Source organism: Amblyomma americanum, chromosome 6 (assembly GCF_052857255.1).
Source record: "Amblyomma americanum isolate KBUSLIRL-KWMA chromosome 6, ASM5285725v1, whole genome shotgun sequence".
NCBI lineage: Eukaryota > Metazoa > Arthropoda > Arachnida > Ixodida > Ixodidae > Amblyomma > Amblyomma americanum.
The window spans coordinates 72,565,641-72,583,623 of NC_135502.1; the positions used below are offsets into that span (position 1 = coordinate 72,565,641).

Sequence of the window (17,983 nt, forward strand, 5' to 3'; positions counted from 1 at the left end):
GCCTATTCACTGGCATTCGTTGGGACTGTCTCCGTAGAGACAAAAGTTGTTGCCCCGTGTGTCATAACGAAATCGCCAACTTCATCATTCACGTTTTGATGACGACCGTTTTGGGGCCCCTCAAGGTCATCCTTACAGCACAGTTCACAAAAATCCGTTCCGTTGTTTCCTCCCGGCATCTCGGCACAAAGGGAAGTCACGTTACTACTGTTGGTTTGATGTTTTTTTCATTGTTACTAGAACTACTCGAACGCTGCGATGTAAGAGCCCTGCCTAGCCAGTGTCATATTGCTGCAGACAGCGTTTGCGTTGTAGGTACCAGAAGCATGGTTGGCTAGACACCTATTCCGAACAAACAGTGCACTTCTGTAAGTTCCGGATGGCTGCGAAGGTTTTGTATGCTGTGTGCGAGATGCGCGAAGGTTACAGAAAAACTGCATCCTGTATCCAGGCCGACCACGGAGTTCCGCATCCTGTATAAAAAAAGGGGTTTCGGCTTGGATTGGAGTAAGCATGGATTCTGGGTAAATTATAAACAGCGGCTTAAAGATGAGATTCTTTAAAAGTATTTTTCTCTCTGCGTTTTTGTTCACCGCACCATGGTGTAACCACCTTTATCCGTTTGGAAACGCTGTTCATAAGCTTGTTTTGTGGGTAAGAGTTTACTGAAACTTTTTATTCTGTTCGATTAAATACGTGGTTGATGGATCCACAAGTTTAAGTTTTATATAAGTAAGTATAATGCGCTCATGCGTGTTTTAAACGATATTTTATTTCCATCATATTTATACTTTAAAAAGAACAAGCTTTTTGATTATTTAAAATAAGATGTACATAACTTCTTCCTAATATGTTGACATTTTCTATTACACTGTTAGTCACTGCAGTCTTTTTACCGTGTTTACTTGTATTTGAATCGTTATCTGCGACTGCGTTGACCACATATTACTGGCATAAAATATCAATTTTGTTTTAGCTTTAATTTGATTCATATTCATTGCTCCAGGGGAAATTCAGGATATGACTGAGTTTTATTAAAATAACTGTGTGTATTTTTTTCATCTTTTGTGACCATTTTGTTGAATGCACTGGATACAAAAATGACCTACTGGTAGCCGTCAGCATGGCTTTTGATGAAGCTTCACTTGACCCGCTTTCAACAAAAAACCGAGTGTGGAATGAAAGAAAAATGCCGAACTCGATTTTTAATATGCATGGCAATGCACTTGTGCTGGCGGAGTCATTAACCAGTTCCTGTAAAACCACGATTGGAAATGCATTCACATATAGCAGGGTTACATCTATCAAGGTTATGTGTACCAGTTCTAGCATTTTTTTTTATATATACATAATGACTGGCTAGCCGCGACCGCTCAAAAAAATTTCTGAGTACTTCGATGGTGTAAGAAGAATCTGGCATGCCAGCAGTCTGTATGCCGCTTAGACTATACAATAACTAGACGTACAAACTTAAGGACAAACCATTTATTCATGTGTATTGCTGTACATTTTTTGCCGTGAATCAGCGATTGGGGTGAAAGCAGACTGTTGCACTTCCATTCACTGACGGAAGTCACTGCCACTTTTTTCCGCGTCCTTTAAACACAACAAAACACACACAAAATTATGCTCATGGATTCATGGCAGCTCGCTTGTGCGAAGTGGAATCGCAAGCATGTTGACATATTGGTCCTTTGGTGATAGTCAGCAAGACTAGGCTTTATAATGTCTGCCACACTCGTCGCACAGAGCTGCGTGAAATTGTAAAAGTGAGTTTCAGTACAGTCAACGCAAAACTATGCCACCATGTGACTGAACGCTTCAAATGGTCGCGTCAGATATTGATAAAAATGCACTGCAGAACATGGCATTCCTACTGCTTTAAAAAGCCGAGTGTGACCAATTCGCTAGTGTATGTGATCAGTTGTTTGTATTTCGTTTTCTGTCTCTGAGAAAGATGAATGCATTTCAACTGAGGAAAGAACGAATGCTAGGCTGTCCTCAGAAGGCTTCTTAGTAATTGAAAGTTTCAGTCTGGCATAAGAGCAACAGTAGTTTCTTTGGCCATTGGCTGTGACTAGACATGATGAGAAAATGTGATTACGTTATTGTGTGGCTATGAGATGAACAGAGTGACAGCTCCATGGCGTGCTTGCACCGAGTTATGTACACAATTCACACTATCATGTGTCCCTTTAGAAGTGAAAGAAAACACATTCACTCAACAAAAATTAAATATGCGAGAGCAGAGACAGTAAAGGTTTTGATAAAGAACGACTGAAACTTAACGATGGTGTGCTTCCTCGGGACGCGTTGGCAACTCTAAATTGTAATTCAGATTGTACACAACCAAGAAACACGTCGAACAAGTGTGTCAGATTTGCATCATAAATAAACACCAGCCAGCTGTTCAGTGCTAAGTACCTCTCGAAGAGAGCAGAAGAGTTGCTGTTAAGTCCTAGTTTAGAGCGCGCACTGACACATCACACTCAGTGTCCGGTAGTCGATCAGAGACGAACACGCTACAAAACGTGGAGGTGAAAGGGGCGGCTTTCAAATCAAGCGAGTTCCGCACTGAACGTTACTAGATTGCATTAAGGCACGGTGGAAAGCTGTCTAGTTCGTCTGTACAAATGCCACTCCGCTGGCGACGGACTCTCAGACAGTGCTTTCCCGGATGCACGACTTGAGCACAACAAACTGTAATCGGCGAGATGTCGCCGAGGGTCCTTGACGTCCATTGAAGCCACAGGCACACGAACTCAGATAAGCGCATGTCGTCATTATGGCCGAAGAAAAACAGAGGGTAACAAAACACGTGAGATGACGAAAGTAAACGAAACACCCTTTTTTTCACATTCACGTGGACTTGTCATCAAGCTCTGGAGCTTCCCTGAAGACAGCATACCGCTTGCGGTCACTGCAGCCTGACTGTTGCAGGAAATGACTTTGGGAAAGAACGAGGACTGCGCCAGTTTCTTTTGGCCTCTTCTGTACCAGGCGCGTGTTATGACGCTGACGTAGTCGCTCTTCTCTCGGAAACTGGAGCTCGTGCGAGCCAGCGCTGCGCCTCGCGCAGCACGAATGACGCAGGGCGTCGATGGCGGGGCGCGCAACTTCGGTTCCACTCTGGTCCGGCTGCTTAGCGAGCAGTCACGTACAAGCCTTGCACGGCGTTTCGACGCGCACAGCGTTCTTGGCGACGTGACCCGGCGCGTACAGCGCTCAGTTCTGTCCATTAGGGGTCACGCGTGGCGGTGACGTCAGTGACCGCCCTAACGTTGGAGTCGTCACCAGTCTCGACAGTAGAGCCGTGCGTCGGATGCGGCTGGCGCCCTGGCGCCGAGTCGCGAGTTGGTGGCGGCGGTGGATAAGATAGTGTAGTGGCTAGCGTCATCCGGGCCCACGCTAGACGGCGGTGGATCGTCAGACAAGATGGCCGTCCATCTCGTCGTGCGTGGCCGCGCCGTCCATGAGCGGGGGACCGTAGCTGTGCATCGATGCGAGCACGGGCGAGACCGGGACGTTGGTCGATGGGCTGAACGTGGTCAGGATGGTCTGTCCGGCCGCCGCGGCAGCGTCTGCCGGGTGGTGGTGCACGGCCACTGATGCGCCTCCAGGGCCGGCCGCCGGGCCGCCTCCGCCGCCGGGAACGGGGTATGGCACGTAGCGCTGCTGGTCCGCCTTGATGTTGTAGATGGCGTCCAGGCCGCTGGCCGAGGTGCGGCCCGGCGGAGGTGGAGGGTGGCTGGACCCGACGCCCGGTACCTTGCCGTAGACCCCCTGCGACAGAAAGCGCCCGAGTTAAGCCTCCATAGGTGAACAATGGCTGAGCCTTGCTTCTCAGCTATCGCGTGCTCTACAAATGGCGGAATATATGACGGGAATATTCCGAGAACCATTCCTTTGAGTTATAGTGGGTATACTTACTTGCGCATGTCGCAGTCTTAATTTTTTTGCGTCCTGTTGACAGTAGCGAGTGCCTTGGACATCAACGATGAGGGAAAGATAAATATCGTTAGGAAATATTTTTTTTGCTTCGCCTTTCTCTAGCCTCGTGACTGCGCTCGCCGGACAGATGAAACGCTGAAGACGTAATTCGCTCCTACGCAGCATGCTTAGGCTGCGAGTAACCTCAGGCTCCAGGTTAACAGAGCCATTCGTCAGCGCGTCTTCTAATGTGAGACCGGCTTGTAAATGTCCGGTGCCGTCCCTGGCCAATCATGTTTGTCAAGAATGCCACACAGAACATGCTATCCGCAATCATGAACCGAACCCGCTTGGAAAGACCCGCGAATAGTTTCGTGAACCTGTCAGTTTTTCAAGAGCACCCATTCCACGCCTGAATGGTCCAGCCTATATGTGAATAGCATTCTGATTGATTGATTAATTGATTGGATGATTGATTGATTGATTGATTGCTTGATTGATTGATTGATTGATTGATGTGCTGACCAACCGCTGGATACAATTTTTGGTTTCAACATAGCACCACGCCCACTCTATCTTATTAGAGAGGAAGTGTCCTGCACAGCTCTAGTTGTAAAAGGATATAGCGCCATTGGTGCTTGGTCTCCCGTTGCAAATTTTGCCGTCACGAAAACACGATATACCATAGCCTCACCGTTCATATCCCAAGGCGCATGATGGCTGATGATCTTAGTTGCCTGTGTGCCATCAAACCCAGCGCAACACATATACCAACCCATCTGCAGCCGAGAGTTCAACGCCTCCGGGCATGCTCTCTCAGCGTGCGCCTCCCCAGGCAGCCAGCTTTACTCCCCCCCCCACGCCCCCCCTCCCCTCAGAGCAAGCGGTGAGTGCACACGCACCTTGTCTCCCAGTTTCTGGTTGTAGGCGTTCCGCCGCAGCGCGTCGCTGTAGTACTCGTCTTCTCCTTCGTAGTGGACTCGCCTGTTGGGCAGCATCCGCCGATCGATGCTGCCGTTGCCAGCCGCCGGAACCGCTGCGCAAAGGGAGGATGGGGAGCGCGCTTTATTCAACCTGCTCCTCTTATGGGGGCCAGTCTTAATCGCGACACTAACGCAGCACGTACGCAGCGGCGCCCGGGCTGTGGCAACCGCGCATAAAGTGCGCCTGCTGCGTCGGCATTCCAGTCTGCACTACGCTTCACGACGCTACGGAAAATGTAGTAGTCGGTGCACTCGCGTTTGGGCGTTGTCGTTTGCGGTGCGCGTAGGAAAGAGGCGTGGTTCATTACATTGCTTATTCCGTGCCTGTTTTGCAACTCCTGACGTAAGAAACGTACAGGAAGCCGCCAACTAACGCTAGAAGACGAGACGTCTATTCGCGAACTGGGAGTTTTGCATGCAGGATGAAAGTGGAGTCGGTTACCGCGTCCGCGTGTCGGGTGTTGCCATATAAAATGATGGGAGCGGTTGTGTTGTGCGCTTTTCGCACACTTTGCGCATTTTCAGAAAAAAAAATTGCGGCTCATAAAAAACGAAAACAATCAAATGGGAAGGAAAATTAAAAGAGCAGTTCTCGAGTAAGAACTTGGGCGGTTAGATTGCTACATTTTGGAGGCGTGTCAGATTCAGAACAAACCGCGAATAAAAGAAGCTACACATGGATGTGGATAGGAAACGATAACATGAAGGCCAGGCTTTACATACATTGCTGGCGCATGCTTAGTGACTGGTCTTACTGCGAAGAGCGCATCTATTAATGATTCGCGCTGTTCATAACGGTACTTCCCCGAGATATACGGTGTGACAGAGCGTCGGACCAGGCAGGCATCAACATAAAGCGCGCACCGCACGATCACTAAGGTCCAGTAGGTACAGCCTTGGTTAAAAATTCTAAAGGAACCGTGAAACGATATTGATGGCCATATTCTAGTGGAACAAATAATACATATATAACAAATAGGTTGTCTTTGTCAGCATTCTAGTCCAATCTAAAAGCTCTGCGTGAATCCTCATCGGGCGTGCCAAGATGGCGTGGGCGGGATGGGGCTATGGTGCGGAGGAGTGAAGTCCCGACTTGTTTTCTTTTTTTTTATTTCTGGCGCGTAGGCTTGTATTAATTAAGAGGGGACGAGGAGGGGCACCATTTTTAATTGTCGATATCTAAGGTGTTAATGAGGCTATCTTTAAAAAAATTTACGGTCCGGTGACGAGTGATGGAATACCGATAGCTCGTGCTCTTTTTCCGAACTTCACTAAACACAATTTCATGGTTCCTTTAAGGCCACGGGGTCTCGTTCTGAGTCACGTTTTGAGTCACATGATTGGGCTTTCAATGCACAATCTCTTGAGGGCAGAGAGAACTGTCTTCCTTACCGCCCATACACGGCATTGATAGCTTCATACTGCCTCCAAGTGCCCGAATACACTGCTTAAACGACAGTATATGGAATGAAAGTTTCTGGCCAAGGGTGTACGTTACGGACTGCTGTTCGAAGCCAAAGAAAATGAGCAACAACTCGGTAGTCCGAAATAAAGCCCACCACACTTTATAACTGACAGCATCCTCCCTTTTCAGAGCTGTGCGCGCTGACGGTGCACTTATCCTCGGCTACTTTTTACATATTTTCTTCTGAAAAAACAAGTTCAAACTAGACGTACCCCTCGTACTTTATGATTGATAGATGAAGCGAAACAATCGAGCTCCCACGCACGCCAAAGGCGCGAATGGACCGCCAAATCGCGCGATCACGATGAGGAAAGGAAGAAAAGGTAGGGGAAAAAAACTGATCGAAAAGCTCGAAAAGCAGGAACTGGGCGAAGGTGCCCGATAGTACAGCTCCATGAGCTTAACGCAGGAAGACGAACAAAAGGCTTCCCGAAACAACGTTCGCGCTGCTGCCAGTTATGTGTCTTTTTTTTTTCTGGTTGCTAACTTCCTCTCGGGCCTCACGTGCTACATTCTTCCCGCCTTGGCAGAAAAAATGGCCCGAACGCTCGAGTAAGACAAAAAGAGATAGCCGGCCAACAAGCGCTCCAACATTTAGCTTAGCTTGTTTCGGCCGCGCTCTCGTGTTCCTGCGAAGAAATTGGCACGAGTGGAAGAGGAGGGCGCGGTACAGGGAAAAGAGAAAGGAGAAAAATGAGGCGGAGAGGGTGCGTGCAGCGGCAGCCAGCTCAGCCTCACTGCTTTGTACTACAAAGTGTGCGCGACAACTAAAAGTAAAAAGACTAGAAAGACAGCCCCAAAAGGTCTTCGTCCTTGAGTTTATTTCGTGTTTCACGCGTTCCACGCTCAGTTTTAGGTTCCCTGTTTAGGATTTTTTTTTCTTATCGCCTAGCTCTTGCCTTCGTTATTTTTTTTCTCTCTTTTCTTTCGCCTGCCTCCTCCTCTCGCGTTCCGAGCGCGTTCTTGTCGTTAGGCTTGTTCCCAGCGGGGCGCTTAATCACCGGGAAAAAGCCTCGCCACCCGGGGTAAAAATATGCAGATTAAAGCGCATTATGCTTCCGTGGAGGAGAAAATGAGGCGATGTCGGGCGAGGGCGAGTGAGTACGCGCGCCTCCAAAACGCCCCGGGGTCTGGCTGCCTCTCCCCCTGCTCCTCCTCGCGCTCTTCATCCGCCGCCAGCGGTCATCACGCGGCGGAGATCGCTGACACTGCGCGTTACAGGCTTGTCTCGCCGCGTAAACGGTGTAGAGTGGGCGGAAAGAACGAAGAGACGGAATAAAATCTGCGCCAGGGAAGGAACCGAACGAGAGACGTGGGAACTTTATAAATAAATGGAGCGTGAAAGTGTGTCCTTACTCGCGCAAAGCGAGTTGGGGGAAACGGAGAGGGAAGAAGGTATAGCGGTTTGGGAGGAGAATATATGCGGAGAAACGAGGCGGCAGCTTATGGAGGGGCGAGGGTGGAGAGGCAGTTCGCTCCCCGCGAATGAGCGTTATTCTGCGCGCCTCGTAAAGAACTCGCAGGCGACGGTTCACTTCTGCGGAGATGTTACGTCCGCGTGCGAGAAGGGCGCAGGGAAGTATAAAGCGGCGGCGACGCGAAATGCGTCGTCCTGGAACACAAACGGCCGCGGCACGTTTCGGTGACGTGGAAGAAGTTTCTTTCGACCACATTTGGTCAGGTAGAGTTAGCTATACGACTGCGTGTTAAAATCGGGAAGAGCCTTTAGAGGCGGCTAAAGAAAACAATGTAAATTAAGACAGTCGATGAATTGTTACGGGTCTCATTAAACAAAAACAGGAATTTCTGACAAAGCATCCATAGGCTACACACGTCAGTTTTACCCGGAATGTTTTCCGAGCGCCGGCACTGAGACACGCTTCTTGCGCACTACGAACGCTGGAGGAGAAGAAAGGAAAGAGACGATTTCCTGCACGAGGTGATTTAGGACGTGCCTGTGTCAGAGAAAGTAAGCGCTGAACGAAATTACGAAATCGGCATCATCGTAGCGAGTTGAAGTTGTCCTCTACTCCCAGTTCCTTGCCCCGTTACTCTCTTCGCCAAAATAAGCAAGCAACGCAGACTGCAGTTTTATACGCCAGTGTCAACGCCTTCTTTCCACGTATTCAGAGAGGTACAAACACTGGTTTTTACCTCGCATACTTCGCCTTAAGCGGCCTCTACCCCAGCGTTAAAGCAAGAAGAATGCGAGCATGCCGCAATTGGTTCAGTTGCCAAAGCAGGCGCCTTACCTTCGTCGCCGTAGCGGTTGTAGGGTGCGTAGTGCAGTGACCCGTCGGGGACATAGGTGTCGCTCGCCTGATCGATCAAGTACGTGGCCGCGGCGGGTTTGCTCGATTCCTCCTGGAGGGGAGGAGGGAAAGGAGGAAAACAGGCATTCCAGGCATTAGGCGCCGCCGCCGGGGCAATCGCTGCGGCACAGCGCGCGACTGCGAACTGCGCGCACTATACGCCCACCAGTTCGCGAGCTCTCGCGTATAGAGGCGGCAGAGCGCGCCTTTGAAGTGCTTTGGTGAAGCCGCTCGCTCTGTATGACTGCGTCGACCCGGCGATCTGGCGCGGCGCTCTCCTCTATTGAATTTCACGCTATACAAGTTCCGGCGCTCCGGAACTTTGGAAAAAAGATCGACCTCGCGCCCGCTACGTTTTCGCAACGCGAAGCGGCAGCGTTTGTGCGGCGGCAGCTGCATTTTCTGTGAGTAGCGGGGAACATCCTGTAGGGAAATTTTGCAGGTTCTATGAGCGCCGTCACTTTTTATTGATTTCGCCTCCGGTACGCTTTGGAGGTGCTCTTTTTGTACTTATGAAAAGCGATCGTCGCGCTGCGGGTCATAGAGCATTTGCGTGTGCTCGTTTCTTGCTGAAAAAGCTAGGCCGCCGGATGGTGGAATGGAATGTTTGCTGTTTCGATGGAAACGTACGGCGCTTGAAGAATGTGTACGTCGATGGAGAAAAGAGGGAAAACGAAGAGCCAGGTCGGCAGGTGGCTGAATGGACGGAATGAAGTGCGCTCTGTGTCGCTTGCTAGGAGGCACATATAGACGTGAGAAATGTGAACTTTTTCGGAACTTGTCGCACAAACTGGAAAAACGCAGCGCCGGACAGATGCAAAGCGCTCTCTGGGCGTGTCTTTCCGCTAGTCCAGTTATAAGATTTGAATGCGTTTTGGTGTGTTTGAGGAAGGAACCGAAAACTGGACCTGCAGAAACGTTATGTGTTAGACACGCTCCCTCGAAACGTATCTATTTTTCAACTACTACTGTCACTGCGCCGGCAGGTAGCGGTCAGACAACACAAAACGACGAACTTAAAGAGAAGATAACAAACACACAACGAATCTGAGAAGTCGAGTCTGCAGTATAACACGTCACGCGGACGCTTCTCTATCACAAATCTGAAGGATATTTGCGACCCGTTTATGAGGATTGCTTTATTGTATTGGTGCATACAGCATGCAGTAGAATGTGCGACTGTAATGTTTACTACGCATGGATAATTTTCTGTAACTTTCTGCGATAGTAATGACTTGCCGCGTTTCATAACACAAATGATATGTCGGCACCGGACGAGAGCAGGAGACATACAGAAGACGTTGTTTACAACTCAATAAAAAAAAGAGGAAATGAAAAAGAAAAAAGAGGAAATGAACACAAATGAAGGCTTCAGTGGGCAGGTTCAAACGTCAGGGCAACTTTCACGTAACAAAATCTGTCTAGAACATTAAGTTATTGTTTTTTGCTGCTGCTGATACCAGTCATATAGTTTACAGCTCCTTCCCGGTGTAACGTGTTTTGCGCAACGAGCGTATGACGTGAAGCGCCAGGCAGTATCCGTTGGTGCCTCTCACCTTAATCGCAAGGCATTTTTCAGAACCAGCACCGCAACACGTTTATCAAACCTACGTCACCATTCGTCAGGGAACTGACGTTGTTGCGCAGTAATCGAGCAAAAACCTGGGCAGTTACGCTCGAGAACAAAGCGGAGCTGCGCGAATCGCGCCGCACATCACCCGCCCGCACTCACTCACCGAATATTCAGCGCTGTGCTCATTGGAGTAAGCCTCGCTCTTTTCGGACGTGGAACTGACCGTCTCGCCGTTCATGGTCTCATTGTAGCTGCTCGGCGCGTACATTTCGATCGTGGCTGTCTTGCTCGACTGGTCGCTCTCTTCTGGGCCGCACAGGTAGCCAGCAGCAGCGACGATGGAGAGATGAAAGAGGAGGGAAAGAGAGGTGAATAAAGAACGTTTGAACGGCACGCAATACGCTATACAGCGATAAAGTTAGACCTCTGAGAGGAGAGGGAGAGGGTAAAGTGAAGAAGAGGGTCGAGTGTGTCGCAACGTCAACGCGGTTTTTTAACCGCGGGCCACTGACATAGAAAGGAGAGAATTGGTGGGTGGCGCACTTATGCTCAAAGCGCTCCAGGGAACTAGGGAGTGCTAAGGAGAGAGAACTCTTGCTCAACACGTTAAGGAATGCGGGAAAAAAAGGAAAAAAAATACGAACTCGAGAGGGAAGAGAGAAAGGGGGAAAGAGCTCCTTTAGAAAGCACATTGCGCCATGCCCAGAACACTTCATGCGAATAAAACCTCACACTCACAAGACCAGAAAAAAAAAGCTCACTCGGCAGTGCAGTGTGGAAAGAAGTAACTAAAGAGAGGGTGGAAAAAGCACTCAAGAACAAGTATTTGCATGCAAAACGGCAAGGGGGAGCGTTTGAAATCTGGGGTCGACGAAAGCTCTTTTTCGGCTTTTCTAATTTTTTTCTCAGGCTAAGAGCGCACGTTGTGGCGTTCAGAAGTGTTGCATAAAGAGCTCTCCCAATGCGGCTTCTATATGTGCGGTGGAAGAATTCAATCGGATGTTGCAACCACGCCGGCCAGTAATCGCGGCACGGCACCAGTTTAACGGTGCAAAGAGAGGACGCTTCGCCGCCTTCTTAGTTCTACATGCGCATGCGCACATCAACAATGGCAGCAAGAACAAAGCATCCGGGTAGAATTCTCGCCACATTGGTTCCTTTTGCCGAAATCGAGGGGGGGGGGGGGTTGATAAATGAAAGGTGGTTCATGCGGTGAGGATTCATTTAACTTCGCGAAGAAGAAAAAGAAGAAGAAGAGGACGGGACGTTAAGGCGACGTTTTATACGAAAAACACGTGCATGAGGATTGGTGTGCAGCAAAATGGAAGTGCGACTTACTCTGGCAGAGTTTTGTGCAGCGCGATAGAACTATCCAGAAGAGAGAGACGAGGGGCGGGCAGGCAGAAAGAAAGAAAAAAAAAGCGATAGAAGGACATTGCGTCAGGCCTTTTTGCGTCCGAGCGTGACAAATGAAGAAAAAAAAGAGAGAAGAAAACAAGCAAACGCGCGCGGGTCATCTTCGCGGAGCCGAAAGGAAGTAAAGACCTCATAAATAAAAGAGACAGAGTGACTGGGGGAAAGGGACGACGTGACATGGAAGCGACAAAGAACAGCGGATGAAGAGAGAGGAGGAAGAGGAAGGAGCGTGAGAACGACGTGCTCACCTTCTTCGAGACGCTTCTTCCTTCGTTTGCGAACGAAACAAATGACTAGGACGATGTTGAGGAACAACAGCGACGTGCCCACGACGGAGACGCTTGTGATGATAATCTTGGGGATGTCAATCTTGGCCGGAGGAGGGATCTCCTGGGTGAGCGCAGGTGGGGCGTCGTCTGAAAGCGAGAACGGGCAACGTGTCGATTGTGAAACGACGACGAAGTCGTTTCGTTCCTTAATTCGATTTGGCTTCTGCGACGAAGCGAGTTAGCGGAAAGGACGATACGCTATAGCGGAAGGTAAGCCCTGGCTTTTATTTGCCAATATTAAAAAGAAAGAGTACACTGGCTGCCACTTAATTTTTTTCCGGAACAGATTCTCCGTAAGCGCGTTCATCCTCGACTGCATGGCACTCACTCATCAACGCCATTAACACAGAGCTGCCACTATAATTAGCCCAGCTCCAGAAGTGGTGCTGATTAAGTGGCGATAACGAAAAGGATTGATTGCTTCGGCCGCGGACGAATCTGGGTGAAGTTTAAAACGAAGAGCTGCAATCACTCTCACGCAGCACCTGGCCGTTTAGTTTCGAAAATGGCCTGCAGCAGACGCTTTTGTCGCTTAAAGTTTTCGCTTTTTTCGGTTCACTGAAGACATTGAAAGATTCCGAGCGTTGTAAAAGACGTGCACGACGAACCGGATATATTTGATTAAAGCAAGTGAAGATAATTGAGGGCTCTAGGAGCGCTAGCGTCATGAAAAGCGATCCAAATTAATGTCAACTTAGCAATATAACTCGAAATGTCTTCACTTTCTTTAGAGCCACATAATATTTGTGCGCTTCTTTTCGACACGTAGCTTCATTTTAAACCATGGCCAATGCTCTGAAGGTACTTTTAGCGAAAACTTATAATTAAAGACTCTCTCATTGGGTATGGTTCCAAAGGGGCGTAAAATAATGAGTGCAAAGACTGCAGCTCGGACAATGCAAGTTATGAAAGACAGAATGGCATTTATTGAGCTAAATAGATATTTAATGAAAGATATGTATAAATGTGGTGTGCATGTGGTAGCGATGTGCATGGCATGCTTTCACGCTCTGGTGCAAAACAATTTTTCACTCTTTCTTTTTGGTTGAAATGGCGCTAGAACTAAACCTTCAGGCGTATATATGGCTGCCCAGATAGTGCAAGTTTCTAAATGATGTTCTCGCACTCGTTTCACGCATAATTTCATTCTATGTTTCTAGCGAATGCTAATCTAAAGGTGACGTGTATCTCGGATAATTTATAGACGTGTTCCTCGTACAGCCCGAATCTCGCCGAAAGCCACGGGAAAGAAACCCACCCGTGGTCTTTCCCTTGACGATGTCCTTGAGGTACTCTCCTTGGCTGTAGTTGTTGAAGGCCATGATGCCCAGCGTGTACTCGGTGTCGTGGCGGAGGCCTCCGACTGTGTAGCTGGTCGCGTTGGACAGCAGGACGTCCTGGTAGTGGTAGCCCTCGCTGGACTGCGCCTGTCGATAGCGGATGCGGAAGGACTGGGGAAGGCCGCCGTCGAAGCCCGGCCGCCACACCAGCGTCAGGCTGTTGTACGTTGCGTTGGTAACCTTCAGCTGGAGCGGAGGATCTGGTGCGCCTGTGCAAGGTAGGAAAGGCAACGACAAGAAGTAGTGTTCGCCGGACTCCGCTCCAGCGTCCCGGGAATTTGGAGCCAGAAGTAAGAAGCTACAGCAGAATAAGACGTGTCCCACTACGAAGCCAGAACGTAGATGCGGAGCCTCGATGGGTAAACAGCACTCTTAAGCGAGTGGTTTGCGAGCTGGGCGCCGTACGGAAGATGGCTACCAGGATAAGTGCGTGTAACAAACACGCTGGTATTCCTAAATAACCTGCTTTATGTGACAATACGTCGTTCGTGTGGCGTGCATCAGCCAGTAAGCTTCAGTGCCCGGGACCTCCGGTGCAAGGTCACCTCCGCGTTTCTGCTTGTCCAAACACATGTCACCGCGTGCTCCCAGAGTCTGACACTCGCCTCACTGCTGTCTTTTTTGCTTGCTCGCCCCTGTTTATTTTTATCGTCTCCCGTTCCCGTCCGTTCATTAGGACGCCCCGATTCCTGCAACGATAGGCCACTCACTGAGTGTGTCCAGGTGCACCTTGGCGGAGTCGAAGCCCAGTTCGTTGCGGGCCACGCACTCGTAGTGGCCGTAGTCGGAGGAGAGGATGTGCTTCACGTGCAGCGTGCTCTCGAAGGTGATGAGGTCGATCTGGCGCACGGACACGTCGTACTTGTCCGGGTGCGAGGAGGCCGTGATGACGACGCCCTCCCGGGACCAGGCGAACGTGGCGTTGGGCGCCGCCTGTGCACGGCACACCAGCTCGGCCGTGCCGCCCTCGCGCCCGGCAGCCTTGAGCTGCGGAGGGCTCTGGTCGATCTCGGGACGGACTGCAGCGTCAATCAATCAGTCAATCAATCAATCCATCAATCAATCAATCAATCAATCAATCAATCAATCAATCAATCAATCAATCAATCAATCAATCAATCAATCAATCAGTCAGTCAGTCAATCGTATAGCTGCTATAAACAGCAGAAAATGGACTTCACTAGGGCTTGTAATGTGAGGAAGAGGTAGCTGATGGTCTCTTGGGTAACTGCGTAGACTCCTGAGCAAGGAGGAGAACATAGCTGTCACTTGGGAAGTTTGGAAAACTTCTAGAGATTGGGATTTTTATATTTTCTACAGCTCAAAGGAACAACCAGATGAGGTCATGCGAAAGAAAGGCGCCAATGGAGACGCATTCAAGGGTGACACCGTGGGACTCACAAAGCGACCATCCCGCGCTCTGCTTCGTTACAAGTTAGTGAGCGAGAAACATTTATTACTGAGGGGGAGGGGTGCATATTAGGTAGCATAAGCTGTGCGTGTTTTAAGGTGTCTGTTCGTGCTTGAAAACGTTAGTCAAATAATCTCCTTGGGTATAACATCATCTTCCGATGGTAACACGAGCAAGTAAAACTGTGTTCTTGTCTAAGCTGTTCAGTGCCAATAAATGCTTTCTTCTACTGAAATTATTCGTACTTCGATCGAAGCAAAAAAGAATACTTTGGAGCTGTCATCACGGAATGTAATCGCAGAAAGCTTTTTGGCATCTGCTACATCAACAAACGAACTGCATTTTCACTTCCTGCTTTTACAGCTGGCTCTGCCTCAATGCGGGAAAGTGATGGAGCTGGCTTAACATGTTCGCAAATGGTCTGTCAGTTCGAGCGTAGTTAGTGCGCAGTGCAGAATAAATCACACAAATGAAGCATCAAATCATAATAGTCATTACGACCTAAACAAAAATTAACAGATAACTGGCACACTACGTCAATGTAGGCGCCGTGAAGCCAGCAGAAAGTAAAAAAAAAGAACTCTCAGAGAAACGATGAACGCTCCCGGGACGACAAAGAAGTGCCATGTGCGTCTGATGATTAGAAGAAGGAAAACTGGAAAATCACCCCCCCCCCCCCCCCCCCCCCAAAACGGACGGAATTCATGCAGGACGGCATAGGATAGGAAGAAAGAAAGAACGAAGAAACAAGAAAGGACACGAGAATTGAAAGTGCTTTCAATTCCTTTTTCTTTCCTTTCATATTGTCAAGCGCACGTGGAAAACAGCGAAGAGGACGAACGCGCCCGAAATGTCAGGTGCAATCGTCGAGTCTGAATGGGCGTTTTTTTTTCTTTCCTTTTGAGAGAGAAACAGTTAAAACCGAAGTCAAAGAACTCCCTTAAGAACGTATGAGGTAGAAAAACAGCCACCGTAGGCGCCCTTTTGTCCTTTCCTGTATAGCAGGCTTCGGGACCTTAGCCGCAGTCTTCTTTACGATTCAGCGTGCCACCGTTTATTCAGCCGAATCTCTCTAACGTACGAGTCGCTTGTGACACTCAGCGACACAGCAGCAGCGGAGTACCAACAAAGGCTCTTCACTTCACTGATGATTATCGCTATCGCAGAGGAAAACGACCACGAATGCTGCAGGTTCACTTAGCAAAGCAATTTATCGTACGGTCTGTCGCTTTTTCGTGTCAGGCGCAATATCTTCGCGGTGAAGCATCTTGTCATATTCCATGACCTTTGTCGTCCCCGCCCGTTTCTCGTCGCTGTTGGCAGCTGCAAATAAATTCTTAATTGCATTCCAACGCCTCACAATCGCTCCCGCTAAAAGATGACCCAGACCAAGAGGACCGTATAGAGAACGCTGTCGAAAAATTGCGCGAGCTGTCACCGCTATAGCGTGGAACTAATCTACTGTATGTACTTTTATAGGCCTAATAAAGTCCGCCGCTTGCGAAGTTGCGTCACACTTTTGCGAAAGCCGTGCTCAGAGTATAAGCGACACCTGAGCTGCGTAACAAATGCCAGACGCAGATGGCGGAGGTTTTTATTAACGGAGGCAACCGGTCGTCTCGTGTGTCAACGGCAACGCGACAGCATGGATGAACAGCAGGAAAAACCGACGCTCAACTCTCTTTACGGAGTGCGTTAGAGGGGACTACTATTAAAAAAATGTATAAGAGCGCGCCACTCACTTCTTGCTTGCGTCTGTCTCACTACACCCTCCCCCACTTTCCGCCACTGCCCCAGCAGTCACCGCTAGGGGACGTCTGCGCAAGATCTCCGTTCCGAAAATATAAACAGGCAGCAAACTCAATTTAATAAAGCCGGCCAGGCGTAGTGCAAGACGGATGTGCGCACTGTGTCGCGGTCGTTTAAAACCGTTAAGCTTGCAAACTAAGCCTCTCCCGGACGGGTTGTTTAAGCGGACAAAAGGCGAAAAATTTGTGGCGGGGCCGCGTTGCGTTGCGTTGGCTGGACCGCCCCACCGCTGCTTCCACTAAGAGCCCAGCTGAAAAATAGCGTCGCGGCTCTGCAGCAACGTTATGGCGGCGGCAGGCGGCCCCTGCGCCACACTGAATTTCGTGCCACAAGCAATCTGAGCGACGTGTACGTAAACTGGAGGAACTCGTAAACTATACGCGCGTGCTTTGCCTTTTATTTTTTTATTTTTCGCGCTCCTTGACACTTGAGCACCGTTGCTATGTTTATTTGACTCGAGGGGAAACTAAAATGTCACGAGGAGGAAAAAGGGGTGACTGGTTTGACGTAAAAAGCTTACTGCGCTGAAGTATATAAGGCACAGCCTACGCCGCGCGAGAATTTTATGGCGCTTGAGCTCAGGCAACGTTCAGTACGCCAAACGTCCACGCCGTAGAAAAAAAAGAAAAAAAATCTAAATGGTTACAATCATCTCATGTATATATATATATATATATATATATATATATATATATATATATATATATATATATATATAGCGACGAAGTATTATTAATCCATTGATCAGCACTACAAACTAAAAATAAATAAAGAGAAACATTCCCCTATGCACCTTGGTCTCGGAAACTGTTGGCTTCCTTTATATGTATGTATGTATGTATGTATGTATGTATGTATGTATGTATGTATGTATGTATGTATGCATGTATGTATGTATGTATGTATGTATGTATGTATGTATGTATGTATGTATGTATGTATGTATGTATGTATGTATGTATGTATGTATGTATGTATGTATGTATGTATGTATGTATGTATGTATGTATGTATGTATGTATGTATGTATGTACGTACGATGTATGTATGTATGTATGTATGTACATGTGTGTGTGTGTGTGTGTGTGTGTGTGTGTGTGTGTGTGTGTGTGTGTGTGTGTGTGTGTGTGTGTGTGTGTGTGTGTGTGTGTGTGTGTGTGTGTGTGTGTGTGTGTGTATGTATGTACGTGTGTGTGTGTGTGTGTGTGTGTGTGTGTGTGTGTGTGTGTGTGTGTGTGTGTGTGTGTGTGTGTGTGTGTGTGTGTGTGTGTGTGTGTGTGTGTGTGGGTAGCGCGCTGGAACACGCTTGTTAATTGGTAAGCTGATATAATGAGAAGCCGATAAGCTGAGATGTCAAAATTTCACACACATGAAAGTTTTAACTCGGCCCCTCACATTTGACGATGAGGTTGGCG

General features: G+C 48.7%; 1 protein-coding gene across 1 annotated transcript in view; it reads right to left on the bottom strand.

Moving 5' to 3' along the window:
* Positions 1-1,472: 1,472 nt before the first annotated feature.
* LOC144093690 (nephrin-like) overlaps positions 1,473-17,983 on the bottom strand; it is a 327,305-nt gene continuing 310,794 nt past the window's right edge. Inside the window, 9 exon segments of the mRNA XM_077627281.1 lie at positions 1,473-3,783; positions 4,833-4,966; positions 8,631-8,742; positions 10,427-10,566; positions 11,602-11,631; positions 11,928-12,095; positions 13,267-13,557; positions 14,059-14,367; positions 17,964-17,982. Of these exon segments, the coding sequence (XP_077483407.1) occupies positions 3,427-3,783; positions 4,833-4,966; positions 8,631-8,742; positions 10,427-10,566; positions 11,602-11,631; positions 11,928-12,095; positions 13,267-13,557; positions 14,059-14,367; positions 17,964-17,982 (1,560 nt within the window). The 3' untranslated portion in view covers positions 1,473-3,426.